Source organism: Leptidea sinapis, chromosome 1 (assembly GCF_905404315.1).
Source record: "Leptidea sinapis chromosome 1, ilLepSina1.1, whole genome shotgun sequence".
NCBI classification, from domain to species: domain Eukaryota; kingdom Metazoa; phylum Arthropoda; class Insecta; order Lepidoptera; family Pieridae; genus Leptidea; species Leptidea sinapis.
This window is the reverse complement of record NC_066265.1, coordinates 11328345-11345640: the sequence shown is the minus strand read 5'-3', so window position 1 is coordinate 11345640 and position 17296 is coordinate 11328345. Positions and strand designations below refer to the sequence as shown.

The following is a 17296-nucleotide window of genomic DNA, read 5'->3' as shown; positions in this document are numbered from 1 at the left end:
ACTTACATTCCAATAACCTATTGACAGATAGCATTAGAATATAACTATATTGGACATAACTATGGATAGATAAGATCTTGTCATTAAACGGCGACAGCAATGTATCCGCAAGTTAAACTAACGATATATAGTTTATTGAAAAGGGCCATTAGTCACATAAAATTCAAATAAAAAATCACTTTATTTTGTAAAATTTCAATGAGAATTGAAAAAGACATTCTACAGTATAATTCAATCGTAATAAACATAATTTGCAAGAAGACGTTCTTTATTTTTGCCCCGTAGTTGAATATTAAAATACGCGTATCTTCCACGTGTAGGTACTGTGCCCATATTTTGGGTAAATACGCCTTGGGTTCAGCCGTTAAGAGATCAGTTAGATTAGTGCGACTTTATACACAGCTTATTAATTTATTCACATGTGTAAAATTAATCACGCTGTCTTCTTTCAGCGTAAGCGCGTCAAATCAACGTAAATTTGAATTCGAAAAAAAAACATTGCCATTGCCGTGAATGAGCCGGCGCCTCAGCCTCAGAGGGATCATATATATAGTATATGCTTCTACAATATGATCTCAGAAAATGCACAAAACAAATGTGTTACGAAATATAAAAGAATTGTTAAAAAACATTTGTGTGGGAAAGGTTATTATAGCATAAACGATTTTCTTAATGACACCACGGACTGGGAATAAAGCGAACACCCTCAGGCTCTTTAATTATAAATGTTTATTGTGCGATATCACATTGTAATCCATATTTTATATCAAAAAAAAGCCCGCTGAGTTTCTTGCGCCCATTCTTCTCAGGTCTGAGGCAGTCTTTTTTGAATGGGTGGTAGTTTTTGACGTGCAATAAGTGATTTTAAATCCTATTTTGAATAAAAATCTTTGAATTTGAATCAGCATTATTTAGCCTTTGCACCACCGACGTCCTTAAAACTCAGTTATAAATTACACGCGTTAAAAGTTTTTTAGTTTACCCTCGCAATTGTTATGGTTATTTGACATTCCAATTAGTGCCAACATTCAGTTATTTATTTATTTATTAAGGCTTAGGTACCAACTAGATACATAATTAAACATATAGCTACGAATAAGATAAACATTAATAAGTGTTACTATTTACAAATTAAAGGTATGCACAACGTAACTAAACTAAATAATGCTAAAAACAAATTTAAAATAATAAAAGTAATGAATTTACTACTAATTACTTACACACTAATCTATATTTAAGCTTTTTAATGACGAGGACACCTGTTTTTTATAAAAGAAAAATATAGATATTAATATGATCTAACTTAAATATTATATTATAGCTTACACATATGACTTGGATGGGAGAGTTTAATCCGTAGTTATTTCTATAAAATTTAATAAGTTATGATAATATTAATAGAATAATTTCTAACGTGTTCATATTATATTGTTATAGTTATTATATTTAGAATATCTAAATAATATATAATATTGAGTATATTCATCACATGCAAAATCTTAATAATGTCACTTTATTATAAAGTTGGTAGTTTCGTATTATTAAGATTGGCAGTACTGTAACTGTTACGAATTCGGAATTGCTCTCAGCTATTGGGCACTTCTTGTTGGGGCAGTCGAAAGTGTCGGACGTGTTAGCTGCCGGTCCCTGCTCTATTGTTATAAATCATTAAATGTTACTTGTATATAGTTGTGGTTATAGTTAATTCATTGAATATATATTCTATTCAGGTGGTTCGTAAGTGTTTTATTATGTACAATAATCAAAGAAAACTCTTTATTGGACTCATTAGGCGTTTCTTAGGAACATCAGACAGCATTGCGTTTTCCCCTGCATTCTTCATTCTATTCTGGACTATCCGAAGAGCTGTTTAACTACATTCCACTAGCTTATTCCAAGTTTCAATCAAAAGCATACTTAAAAGTACTTTTTTTTAATTAACGCGAATGTTACACATTTAAATAAAACACTTTTTAAAGGATTAAAACGCGTGTCTAATTCAAAATATCTTTATTCATTGAAATCATATTTGATCATTTTGAATCGTCAATTTAAGGTTTCTTGTAATAATAAGAGCTATATAATGTAGTTTGTAAAAATAATACATATACTTATCTCTAGAAAATTATAATACACATTTTGTTTTATTAAAACAGAGTTAGAGCATGTTCATTCCCAAGCATTATTTTATCATCTAAGTAATCCGTTATTTTATAGTAAGTTTTTTTTATAAAGTTTCCGTTTAATTGAATTTTTAAATTTGTTTATTGTCAGATTAAGCATATCAGCAAATGATTTATCGACTTTATGGAGCCTGGTAGTGGTAACAGCAAGCTTATCCTTATTCCTAGTATTAAACTTATGACTATCGCTATTTTTCGTAAACAAGTTAATATTCCTGTGCACATACATTGTGCACTGTAATAATGGTAACTGTGATTTTACATTCGATTTTTACGCAAAAGTCACATTTTTATTATTATTTTAGCTAAGCCGACATTTCGAGGGCTTTCCAGATCACGTTTTCAGGGCGACTGCGGTTGAAAAGAGTCAATATAGTAATATCATAGTTTGACAAAAATTACTGACATTGTCCTCTTCTTTTTAATTTAGAGATCATTGGATCTCAGGTCTAAGATAATTATAGACCGTCATCTCTATTGAAATTTGAGTGTTTTTTTTTTTAATTTCAATGGCTTCAAGTACCAGTCTTGAGAGTAATCTATTCTCTTTTACCAAAACTTCTGGTTGGTCGAAGCAGATGTAGCGGTTTTGACTGATATCGTGTTTACATACAGGTGACTCAGAGTGACGTCTGTGTTTGATATACGCGATGTGTTCTTTAAGCCGGCTTGAGATATTGTGTTTGGTTCGCCAAGCTAATAATAATAAAAAAAAACATTTACGCAAAGATCTAATGTAAAACACAGATATAATTTCACAACACGTGTTTTAATCCTTTAAAAAGTATTTTTCTAAACATGCTTAGTATATGCGATTGCTAGTGTCATCTGTCAAAAAGAATAAAGTATATAATATATTCTTTGAGCAAATATAATATAAAAATATCTACTTTCGCTCGCATTGAAAATGTCACCTATTTACACATAAAACATATTAACTTAACCTGGATTAAGATTATCACTGTCACGTTTTCTTGCGGCAAATAAATGGCGGACAAAATAGGATACGGGGATTGGCTTAAGACCCGAAAAAATTTATTGTATGACAGCTGAACTTCTCATAAGGTTTAAGATATTGGTATCAATCTATGATGCTCTCGTAAACAACTAGTCACTGTGGCAAATATTTGTCAATGCTTCGGTAATTATCAGGTAAGGGAAGTAGAATGGAATAATAATAATAATATTGACACACTTTTTACACAAATTATCTTGCCCCAAGTTAAGCATATATAGCCTGTGTTATGGGTTACAAGCCAATGATATATTTAATACAATATACCTACTTAAACATACATACATTCATATAAGCATACATAAATACATTTAAACATCCATGACTCGGTAACAAACATCCATATTCATCATATAAATGCTTGCACCTACCGGGATTCGAACCCGGGACCTCTAGCTTAGTAGGTAGGACCGCTAACCACTTGGCTATACAGGTCGTCAATGGAATGCAACAATGATGTTTGATATAAGTAGCTCCAACTAGAACCTCATAATTCTTTCGTGGTTCTAAGAGGCTTCTTAAGAGGATAGTGGGACTGTAGGTTTGGGTCATAAGGTCGAAGAGCTTTAGAGATACTTTATTCAGACCTCTGTGATATATTATCTTGGGACACGCTAGAGCTATAGTTAAGACGAATCAATAGAAGCACTGTACTACATCTATTTTCTTTCAGGGTTCATTAAGATTATATGCAGACTTATCGACGATAGCGTAAGTATTAGCATTAACTGGCTTTATGAGTTTTCACTTACCGATGATAGTCAAGATAGCTAAAACTAGACTATCTAAGGCTGAGATCCATAGAGCTTACTTAGACTTTGCTCAGACTTTACTTACGTAAAACTTAGGTGAATTCGATAAAACGCGAACTTGACTTTTGCATTGGACTGGTTTATCTTAAGCCCAGCATAATTTCAGCTGTCAAATGAGTATATAAACAAAATCAAAGATTATGATAAGCTTACACTAAGCTATGTTTCACGTAAGTAACGCCTATTTCTGCCGTGAAGCAATAATGTGTCAACATTATTGTTTCGGTGTGAAGGGTGCCGTAACTAGTGAAATTACTGGGCAAATGAGACTTAACATCTAATGTCTCAAGGTGACGAACTCAATTATTGTAGTTCCACTCAGGACTTTTGGGGTTTTTCAAGAATCCTGAGCGGTATTGCAATGTAATGGACAGGGTGTATCAATTACCATCAGCTGAACGTTCCGTTCGTTTCGTCCATTATTTTCATAAAAAAAAGGAAAGTCTGAGCAAAGTCTAGGTACGCCCATCTCAGCGTGAGACACTAGGTCTAAGATAATTGAAATTTGGTTTGATTTTTTTTAAAACAGTTGCAAGAGCTGGTAGCTAGTCGACTACAGTACGGTACATGGTCCAGGATTACCTGTTCATAGTCCGGCGAGGGAGGCCGCGGGGGATACTTTGAGGCCATGCGAGCACCGGCACCACAACCCTGGCTCGGCGTCGGCTCATCCTCAGCGTAATAAAGGTGCACGAAATCCTCCGTGTCAAGGTACGTGTTGATCAGCATAATCTACCCGACACTCCACTTGACACTAGTTCAAACGACCAACACACAAAGATCCATATTTCAGGTATAAAACGTATAAAACTCTAAATATGTATTATGTATCTAACAAAGCACTACACTTGTAAAAAAATCACATTTGCGCACATCGAATCACACCGTTCTGAAAGAATACGCTAAAGGTGAAAAATTTTCGAATTTTAATTATCTTTGGCGGGGAATATTTATTACTGCAATTAACGTAAGGACAGTTTTGACGTCACTGCTTAGTACGACGCTGGCATTGTTCGTTAAAACAATTTGAAAATGCCTCGCGATGCAATCAAATATGCTTGAAATAATAATTGGCTCAGCAAGCGCCTTGAGCGTTTGTCATAGTTAGCATAATTTAAATAAACCTTGTCATTTACGAGGATACCGTTCGGATTCCGTCGATCAAAACAATCTGAGGCGGAAGTGTTGTATATTATTGTTAATTTGACATGTTTGGCACCAAAAGATGTTGTCCGAAACTGCTTTGTTGTAGACACTGACCTCTACTATATACCACTGGACTGGCGGGTGTCAAAGTGCTTTTGTGCCGGTTTGATACTCGCCATTTTGGCGCTGTTGGCCATGTAGCGTGAGTCCGCGGTACTAAAACAACCTCAGCAAACATCGAAGTTGTTTATATGTATTTATGTATGTTTAAGTATATTGTTGTCTTGTACCCATAGTACCGGCCCTAGTTTGGGGCAAGATAATTTGTATAAAAGCATGTTAATATTATTGTTATTTTTTACACTGTTTGTGGTTGGGTCCAAATATTCCAAAGAAGACTATTGCACGAGTAGCGAAGTGGGCAAAATAGAAGTAAAATGTAGTACGCCTGTATTCGATTGGTAGTCGTTCTTTGTACATGTGTACAAGGCCTTAGAAAGCGTTAAAGAAACCTCGTGAAGCATACGAATTACGCATTTCCGTACCGGGCAGTATGTACCAGCTACCGACCAATAAGGACATGTGAACGCACTAATAGTTCCACGCATTCATCGCGAGAGGGCGCGCTCTCGTTACGCACCGCTCACTATTCACGATGTTATCTTCGTATAATGCAATGCTTCATTTCGGTTCATTGACCAATCAATACGAATATTATTTTGATTGAAAGAGTCTTACACCGTGTAGTTTCAACCGAGAACACTAATAGACTTGTTTACGGAATAACATATTATTAGAAATGGGCCTTTCATAGTGAATATTCCGAGTTTTTCTATACGTCCGTTCCCAATATACTATTTACAGATCGAGATAAATTACTACCTTCTACTGTCAATAATCTGAAGCTGTCCCAATATACCCGATAAGTAATTCTTATCGCCAGTTCACTGTTGCAATTTTGAACTACCACTTTTCTTTGAAGTTAAACAAGTTTTTTGGCATGGCGTGACGCATTTTTTTGGTACTTCTCTCAGAAAATTTATTAGTAGTGAATAACGAGGATTGTAAGCATATAAACTGTTTTCCACGCAAGAATTTTGGAAATATTGGCTTTGCCGGCCCGCAATCTATGTAGATTGCGGGCCGGCAGCCGTGAACTCATATCGCTCAAGGTCGCTGGAATTTAGTGTCGCCTTAATAGTTTATCCGGTATCCCAGAAACCTAAAAAGGAAACGGGGGGGAAAATACAGGAGATGGTAAGACGAACTTAGGACGATAGCAGGCAAGACATGGTCTAGAATAGCTAAAGATAGAAAAGAGTGGAAGAAGATGGAAGAGGCCTTTGCCAATAGACAAACAGATAGTGATAGATATATAGTTAAGGATAGAAATATACAATATGTAAATTTGCCATCTGAATAAAGGCTATATTATTTTAATTATTATAAGTGATACGCCCTTATCATTACAATGCAGTGTGCCTCTCAGGATTTTTTTATTAAACCCGAAATTTAGAGCAGCATCGCAATTATTACGCTCGTCACTTTAAGGCATAAGACGGTAAGTATCATTCGCCCTGTAATTTGGTTCCACTTCACATCATAAAGTACCAAGAACACCGCTTTGTTATCCACCTAGCCAATATATTGCACAAAGAATCCTGCCAATGGTATAAGGAAAGTTCATAACTCCGACGGGAGAACAAACCACCTTCAAATAATATAGATACGTAATATATTTGCAAATAATAATATCAAAAGTAGTATAAAAAAAACACGCTTTGGTTGAAAAGCATTGGTTGAAATTTAAAATGAAAATCAATTCCTACCGTATCGACGAGACGATGAAAAAAATATATAAATCAACAAAAATCTTACTTTGCAAATTGACAAACGGAGTAATTTTATCAAATTAATTGTATTGTCATCGGTCCTCGATAAATCTGCGAAGTTTGAACGAAATCTGGCCGTTTAAAGTAGGTCAAAATCGCGCCCAAATGAGTCCGTTACAAACAAACAAACATACATACATTACCCGCGCACACTCCTACATTAAAACAATATAAAAATTTTAGACTAAGCCAAAATTCGTCTCAATTCCATCTCAAGACCACTTACAAGTTTTCAAGTACAACCCTGGCCGTAACATTAACTATATCATCTGTTCTTCATGTATAGTAATATAATTGACCATGGACTATCTTTGTCTGCTAATATACAATTTGCATACATAAGGAAGCGTATAATATCCAACATCTTCATACATTGCACATGCTATTTCGCCCGTCATGACACAGTATACAACGAATGCGGTTAAACACATCATTGAACGTAACAAGATATTGTCAACAGATCATATCATGACAATTACTGCCGCTTGTCTTAACTCGTCCACGACAGAATGTACTCTATAATCATTGAGTACACTAGGTACACTTTAGGACATATTATTAGTATAAAATCATATCAACCTAATATGTATTATTAAGGAGACGGTGCTTTGTTAAACGGGACTCAAGACATGTGGTCTGCATATATTATATATACACCTTATTTCTTTCTCATAGCTAAAAAATTACACTTCTACACAAATTATCTTGCCCCAAATTAGGCATAGCCTGTGCTATGGATTGCAAAACAACGATATACTTACTTAAACATACATAAATACATATAAACATCAAAGACTCGGAAACAGACATCCATATTCATCATATAAATGTTCGCACCTCCCGGGATTCGAACCCGGGACCTCGATCTTAGTAGATAGGTCTCTAACTATTAATTAATTAATATCATTAACGGCACATACGTGAGTTTTTTGTTTATTACAATCTAATACATACGGTGTAAATAGCATATTATATGGAATGATTGGTAAATATCATTTGAGACATTTCTATATTCCTGACATCATAGCAGTGACCATTTAAGTAAGAACGCGTAGGTCTATACCAGTCTTTCTCAGAGTAGGCGATAACGCCCCCTTGTGGGCTATAGAGACCTAGACGGGGGGCGTTAAAGGACCCAGACAAAAATGAGGGGTAATGACGCGTCAGGAGAGATGTTTGATTTGTAAATTCATTTAGATACTTTATACTTAAAATTTAGAATAAGGGTGTTTGTTCACTCATCCGTGATTTTCCGGATCCATGAAAAAAAAAATACGAATTGAATGTATGTATTTGTATTACGGCCACTTTGAAGAATCACGGATATGAATTTAAAATGTATGAGTGCACGGACGCTCCAATTAGGAATAAAACTAGGAATACTTGTACTAGGAGTGTATAAAAAATTGGTGGTGCTGAAAAATAATTGATTTTCAAAGAAATAAGTTTGCTAATCTCTGGTCTATACCATTGTCAATCTCGATACATTTGATGTTTTACTATTTCGTATGGCTTCACGTATCATTCATGGGAAAAAACTATTCTTATTATATTTATATTTAATACTTGTATCACAATCTATGTATGTTCAAACTATACAGCAATTTGAAATAATATTACATAATCGTCTATCTAACATATAAAATTCTCGTGTCGCGATGTTTGCAGTTAAACTCCTCCGAAACGGCTTGACTGATTCTCATGAAATTTTGTGCATATTGGGTAGGTCTGAGAATCGGAAAACATCTATTTTTCATCCCCCTAAATGTTAAGGGTGGTCCACGCCAAAATGTTTTTTTTTACATTTGTTTGATTATGAGTCAGCATTAAAAAATACATACAACTTCAAAAGTTACTTTTGTATCGCGATTTTAATATCGGCAATACAACGTTTGCTGGGTCAGCTAGTATTCTATAAAATCAATAGTATACAAGTACAAACGTAAATTTATAACTCATTGCCCATCGTTATATATAAATCAGATCGATACATTAAGAAATTAAATTTAAATTCGTTTATAAGATATAGTTTTTATTCCATGTTACTTTTAATTTGCTGCCATTAAAAATTTTTTGCTTTATATATAATATCTTCATATTTATCATGACGTCAACAAATGGCCCAACGGTAGACCCGCGTTGGTTTTCAAACTAGCAAACATGTTGAGTTGGGACCATTTTTTTAATCGTATAAAGTTTTTTTTGCTTGTTTATCAAAATCTTAAGTTTATTTTATAAATCTTTTGTATTTGTGTAAACTTACATACTACTTATAAGTTTCAATATAAAAATAATATATATTTCTTTCTTTCAATATTATTCCACTATTTTTAAGATTATTTTAATCTTATAGTTTCGTATAAAAAAAAAAATCCAACCATATCAATTTAATTCACGTAATGTTTTACACTATTAAAATTCATTGCTAACATAAATATGTAGGCTGTCCCAAAGTTATGGGACACGAAGGGAAAGTACCTTAAATATCGTAGATAGGGTATTTTACTGAAAGAATACTTTGTTATTTTTAAATGTTAGTAGTTCTGCATTCAAAGATTTTCTAAAAAATACTTGCCTCGTCTGGGAATCGAAACGACTTAAATGTAAAAAAAAAACCCCAATTAAATGATGCCAATCGAAACAATGGCCAAAAACTAATAACTCTTCTTAAGTAACATAGTATTTTAAAAGAAAGGAGCAACGTAAAATGTTTGAGTCAAATTTCAAGAAAGTTATTTACTGCCGACGACGACGTCCGAAAAGTAGAGATATTATCATTCCATAGATAGCATTGATTATTCGTAAAATACCCTGTCAACGATATTTAAGGTAATTTCCCTTCATGTCCCATAACTTTGGGACATCCTGTACATGTGTTTAATTTTATTTCGAATAAAACAATTACAGTCGACAACAAATCGATGCAACATACTAAGCCGTTGGATACCATAAGCCGGCGCTTCACGCCATACACTATAATTACCCGCGAAGCCTTACTAGACTCCTTTCCGTAAAGCCTTATTGATTTATCCGATAGATGTTGAGATGGTAGTGGCGTTAAGCATGTGTTTATGAGAGATTGTTCTATAACGATTGTATGTTTTAAGTTACGAGACCAAAAATGTCCTGGACATTGATACAAGCCGCATAGTTTAATATCGTAATAATTTTATCTTTAACTAGTGGACCCAACAGACGTTGTCCTGTATACACGTCTTAAATGTGAAAAATCGGTCCAGCCGTTAGGAGGAGTTCACTAACATCACATGAGCAGGAGAATTATATTATATGGACGGAATTAAGAATCTAAACCAATCTCAAATTCACTGAAACAAACAAAAAAATCATCAAAATCGGTCCAGCCGTTTAGGTGGTGGTTTAATTGTGAATTTAAACCATTCTCGAATCCACCTGAAGACACACGCCAATCTCAAATTCACTGGAACACACCAAAATATCATCAAAATCGGTCCAGCCGTTTAGGAGGTAGTTCAATTGTGAATCTAAACCATCCTCGAATCCCCTTGAACTCACACAAAAAATTTCATCAAAATCGGTCCAGCCGTCTTGGAGGAGTTCAGTGACATATATAAAGATTGGAAGTTTAGGATGAGTAGTTACACTCATAAGTTGAAATGGTATTCGATCGGCCGATAGTTTGTTTCAGTTCGGCTGTTAAGTGCGCACACTGGCCCGACTAAACAGTTGGGTCTGTGATGAGTGCGCACACTAGACAACTATCGGCCGACAGTTTTAGGGACGATTCGCTATAAGTTTTAAATCGGCTATTGATGAGTCTGGCCGACTAAACAATCGGTGGTGTGCGCGCCTAGAAGAGCGCTGTATTGATTTAACAGTCGGCCGATAGTTTGCTGACGGTTCAGTTTGAAGGCAATCGTGTAGCCCATCAAACTTTTTTGTCGGCCAATACCGAATCGTTATAATGTGCGCACTCTCATACATCTTCATACTGATTAAGAAACCAACCAAACTATCGGCCGATCAAAAGTCTGCAGTTTGCGGGGTCTCTTAAATATTGATTTTATATTACTGAATTTACCATATGTTCGTAAATCGTTGAGCTCGTAAGAAGAACATACAAGAACCTCAACGGCCACTCTTTTCAATCAAATAGGGTATTTTACAATGGCTGTAATATACATACATACATGTGGTAGAACTATTTAGAAACGCCACCCCTATATCCTTAACTGCTTGCTTCGATATTAGAAACGAGCCCAATAAAATTAAATTTAAAAATACGTTAAAAAATATCTATTGGAAATAAAATTGATAACATGTTTATTTTGTTAATTGTTAAACAATATATAGTGAGATTGTATGGTCCCCTAGTCGACTAGTCCCCTAGACGGTATGTCTAGACGGCTTTTGTCAAAATGTATATTATTCTTAATAAATAAATAAATAATAAATACACAAACTAGCTTGTGGCTGGTGCGCTTCGTCTTACCTAAACAAATGCAAAATATATTATACAAAATTCACATCAAAATTTAATAATCTTTTTAGTCAATTACTTACGAAAGTAGACTTTTTAAATTACAATAACCATTTCGTTTTTCCCTGTTCTTGTAATTAGATAATGTCACAATAAAACTATAAAAAATAAATTTCTAAACAAAATTTACTACATGACTCGAACCCGACCTCTCGCGTTCCATGCGAGTGCTCTTCCATTAAGCAAACCGTTCGGGTGACGTGTCGTTGAGAAATCTTGTATATGTCGTGTTCAACTCTCAGGTTGCGGCTTTAGATTGTTTATAAATTTAATTTGTGTGATTAATCCCAGAAGTGAGGATTATTACTTTAAAAAAATAAAAAATTGTTTAGAATAGAACTGTATGTGAGTCAAAAATTTTTCTCATAGAATTATTCATACAGAAATAAAATATTAAATTTAAAAAGATATTAGGGCCATGAATTGAAATAAAAACTGCATACGATTTGATTAAAATCGATTCAGTAGTCCAGGAGTTCATCGCGGACAAACAACGTGACACGAAATTTTTATGTAGGTACCAGGGCAACAGAAGATGTGACGAGGTAGCGCACTGTATACGAGAAGACTTAGTGTAACAGTACGACGGATGCCCGCTCCACTTTGCGTGTGTGCGTGCTGACGAGGAATGCGGTCACCGACGCCTATCGTTGATTTACTGGAGCAAAAATGAAATAATAGTTTTTATTCGTGATAACGAAACCACAATTACCACATGAATTATGGATTATTTCATTGTACTTAATTAAGTACTTGTGTATCGAATCCGAATAGGATATCATCCCCACCATCTGGATGTGTGGCGGTCCTCCACAGTGCGGTTTACAAGGAGCTTTCTTCCACGTACTACAAAGCTGTGGAATGAACTTCCTTGTGCGGTGTTTCCGGGACGATACGACATGGGTACCTTCAAAAAAAGCGCGTACACCTTCCTTAAAGGCCGGTAACGCTCCTGTGATTCCTCTGGTGTTGCAAGAGATTGTGGGCGGCGGTGATCACTTAACAACAGGTGACCCGTACGCTACCTTGTCCTCCTATTCCATAAAAAAAAAGATCTTACTTACTTAAACGAGCGTTATATAGGCGAGTGTAATGGCTCAGTCTCATTCAGTACCCACAAAATATATTGCTCAGCGCGATTTCAGAAGTTTTCACGTCAAGAAAAATCAGTCATATTAAAAACTCAGTACATATTACTAAAGTGCTTTTAAATTAAGATCAGCAAATAAGTAGTTAATTAATTAATTTTCATATTTTCGGGTGAAGTTAATTATGAATATGATAATTTAGTTAATTAATTAGTGTCGCTATTTCGGTTACAGTATTAGTTGCTCGTTTAACAAATTATTTTGTAATGTAATTTCATTACATGTATGCCTGCTTGATGTGTTTTTTTATTATTATTATTTCCTTTAAAGTTAAAGTTATTATATATTTTATTTTATGAAATGCTCACATAATGCCTCTATTTATTTACGGTATGTGTGGATTGATGCATCTACTATACTCAATAATTCTTGTGTTTATAAGTATTAATTTACCTTTTTTTATTTTTTTGACTTACTCATGTAAGCCTTTCAGTTTTTGACATTTGAGTATTTATGTTGCGTCACTTTGCATATATTGTAATTGAAATTATTTGTAAACAATTAAAATGTAAATCTTGACTTAAAAGAGTGGCAATGAGTTTCTTGCTACTTCTTCTCATTAGCTCAACCCTTTACGAAGTAGCGGTAAATTCAATAAGAAACAATATTTTTATATTTTTTTTTTGACATTCATAAGTGTCATTCCTGTGACCTACATAAAGTGTTTTTGAATTTGAATTTGTATGTCCAGCTGAATCGTATTCGTTCACAACAATATCAGATGTTCTTTTTTTTATAGACGTAGGGAACTCATGCTGCCCTGGTGGTCACTGCTCTTGCAACACAACCGGTATTTGCTTGGAAGTGCATTCCGGGCAATTGAGGTCGCTCCTTCCTGATAACATTTTTGTCATAAGATGAAATGATTAATATTTTCTTTTTTTTTTGGAAAAGGAGGACAAACGAGCGTTCGGGTCACCTGGCCTGGTGTTAAGTGAGCAATCACATGAGCGTTGCCGGCCTTTAAGGAAGGTGTACGTGCTGTTTTTGAAGGTACCCATGTCGTCAATACGAATTTTTTGCACACACACCGCAAAGGGAAGCTCATTCCACAGCTTTATAGTACATGGAAGAAAGCTGCTTGAAAACCGCAATAATAAGACTAAACTAGTTATAAGAACGAAGCAAAGGAGGGAATCTTATCCCTCTCTCTAATTTCCGCATAAAACGACATACTCCGAGTTAATTGGAACAAAAAAAATTACTAACTCTTTTATAGGAACGAATCCATACAATTAAAATATTGTAAATGTAAAAGTAACTCCGGTGTCAGTCTTCCTCATTTACGCCTAAACTACCAAATTGATGTTTTCAAAATGAGCCATGGGAGCGTTATATGTATAACCAAATTTTACGCAGATGAAATCACTATCTAATTATTCTGAATATTTATATACACGCTTTTTCCTAGCTTCACCTGTTCAAACTTCGTAGATATATCGTGGTCGAGGACCGACGACATTACATTAATTTGATAAAATTATTCTATTTTTCAATTTTCAAAATAGGAATTATGTTAATTTAAATATACTTTTTCATGTACCTTCGTTAAGGTAGGGATTGATGTAAATTTTTAAATTTCAACCATTATCTTTTCAACCAAAGCGTGTTTTTTAGTTTTGTGTGTGGCAACTCATAGATTTCATAGAAAAATTATAGGTCGATTGACTTCCGTTTAAATTAAATAGTAACTATTGACAATACTTTTAATAATCTTAATGTACAATATCTTGAGTACTCACTGAGGAATGCACGGCACATGTACCCGAAAAAAATTAACGGACAATTATCGAGAACAGAGCACACTTCTTGTCAGAAACCACGCAACCCTTGGCATGTGCTTTAAACACCGGCAATGTACTGCATTTAGATTATTGAGTCTGCTCTCGCTGAAGCCGCTGGACCGCAAGAATATCAACTGGCCCCCATTCACTTCTCTCACATTACCGGCATTCCTCTACATCGCATTGGCACAGAAAATTAGCTTTTAATCCGTCGCAATTATAAATATATTCGCAAGCGTTATTTTAATGTATTATGTAAATATTGAAATAAGATATCGGCCTGTATCTAGAACATTAGATTTCGTCGTCGCGGTCGATCGCCAAGAATACCGCGATATTCAATAACATTCTAAAATTGCAACCGGATTATTGAATTACCATCGCAACCGTGTTTTCTGTCCCATTCAAAATTATTTCACAGGCATGAAACACGACAAAATTGCATGATCGTCACTTGCAATTCCGAGTAGGACTATTTCATCTATCCGAAAAGAAATCCCGTAGTATCAAATCCTACCGTTTCCATTGCTGGTAGTGTTATCAGGCCAATTAACAAATTAAATGTTGTTATATCGTTAAATACATACTGAATTAGGTTTTGTCATAGAAAATTGATAAATACATAGACCAATCCCTAAGATTGCAAGTCTCATTATCCTGTATTATTAAAAACTTAATAACCACATTTAAAATGTTCTTTTCTTCAACTAATTTTGAATGGGACGCTATAATCTTTAAATTATTATTAATCATTGATATTGATCCAGATTTAAAACAAAATATGCAATAAACTGTTGATTTAACCTTGCACCCTGATCTGGTTGTTAAATTTAAAGATATTATAATATTATTTATTCATGATATGATAATATACTTACCCTCTTATTCATAATAGTCTGCTAACTTAAAGCATTGCTAATTCTCACTCTGTCTTCTTCTATTGACCTAAGTCAGAATGAGAAAAAAACACTCCTAAGCGGCTGTTTAAAGTTAGCGGACCAATATGAATAACGGGGTTCATGTTTACAAAATATTTGGCTAATATCATCATTTATTTATAGTGTGTGTATTAATGCATCTACTGTGGGTAGACAGTCAATAATTATTGCGGTAATCGTAAGATTAGCGTTGCCAATCGTACTCTAAAATAGAGTATTGAACTCCATGTGCGTGTACTCTGTAGTCTATGACACTAATAAAGTATGCTGAAATATTATTTTTTACACAAAGTTTACTAAACTAGTGCCAGTCGTGTAATATTATGCAAACCCTTTATAAGACCCAAAGTAGTCGACTATTTACGACGACCTGTATAGCCGAGTAGTTAGCGATCCTAGCTACTAAGCTAGAGGTCCCAGGTTCGAATCCCGGTAGGTGCAAGCATTTATATGATGGATATGGATGTTTGTTTCCGAGTCATGGATGTTTATATGTATTTATGTATGTTTAAATAAGTATATTGTATTAAATTTATCGTTGTCTTGCAACTCATAACACAGGCTATATATGCTTAATTTGAGGCGAGAGAATTTGTGTAAAAAGATTGTCAATATTATAATTATTTACTGTCAATATGGTGGTATCACCAATTCCCCAAGGCCACATTCGGACGTTTCTGAATGTCGATGTCATGTCACAAATTACTTTGAGAATTGTTGCATTCTTTTTAAAAATTATAAAATAACTAATAATTTTTTTTTAGAAGGCCATATTATTTATTTAACTACTTCAATATCAGATATACTCAATTTATTCTAATAAAATTTGGTAACACTAGTTAAGAATAAAGAAATATTTGCACTTCCAAAAGCACCTCTCATCCTAAACATCATAATATGTCATTGGAGTTATTTACATTGACAATTATCTAGATGCACAAACACACAAGGTCGAACAAGCCGACAAGGTCGAACAAAGACATTTCTGATAAAACTTTTAATATTTTGATGATAACAGCTAAAACGTAAATAATAACGTTTGAGATAACACGGCCACTCGAAGTATTGAACCGCAAGTCAAATTCTCATACAAGCTCAATATTTTTATCAAAATTTGACATGGACACTTTTTTTCAAATGTTAGATACCATACATTAAGAATAAGGCAACAAATTTTCTGGGATCCTGTTATCTTAATAATATATATAAATTACGTGTCACGTTGTTTGTCCGCGATGGACTCCTAAACAAACGAACGGATTTAAATGGGGATTACTTCATGGAGTGCAGTTTAGTGCAACTTCATTGATAGGATAGTTTTTATTTCGATTTGGGACGAAATAATTCTTGATGTTTTGAAATATTATTGACAAATTCATAAAAAATTGTACTTTATTTATTATGTACTGAACAACATCTATCGGGTCAGCTAGTGGATGTATATAGTTCACCCAACTTAATAACAAGACTTAGATTAGTAAGAGCAGGGGTACTCAAACGGTCGATCGGGATCGACTGGTCGATCGCGAGTGCTTTTTGAGTCGATCTCGAGAAAAAATCCGGTATGATAAACTAAAATCGGTAATTGCGTACCATCTTATGAAAAGTATGCTCAGGACATGCAATGTCATGAATATTCAACATCCAAAGTCGCTCTTTAGTTAAGCTTAGAACTTTAGAACGCGTTTGTTTTGTAAGAACCAATAAACTCGCAATTTTGAATAATAATTATGAGTTTTTTCATTGACATTTAAGAGTAGACCTACACTTAACTTGACTAAAAAAATGCATATTTTGCGCAAAACTAATATGTATGTCATCGTGACACTCTACCTAGACGACAATCCTTCATCACACAT

General features: G+C 34.2%; 1 protein-coding gene across 3 annotated transcripts in view; it reads right to left on the bottom strand.

The window, feature by feature from the left end:
* The window catches only part of LOC126966448 (myotubularin-related protein 4-like), a 117060-nt gene that overhangs the window by 63222 nt on the left and 36542 nt on the right, over positions 1-17296 (bottom strand). For 2 of the 3 annotated variants that reach the window (XM_050810493.1, XM_050810500.1), the window contains exon 2: positions 4593-4899. The exons of the other annotated variant lie outside the window; for it this stretch is intronic. In XM_050810493.1, the coding sequence (XP_050666450.1) occupies positions 4593-4739 (147 nt within the window). In that variant the 5' untranslated portion in view covers positions 4740-4899. The remainder of the gene's footprint in view (positions 1-4592; positions 4900-17296) is intronic. 3 annotated transcript variants of the gene reach the window in all.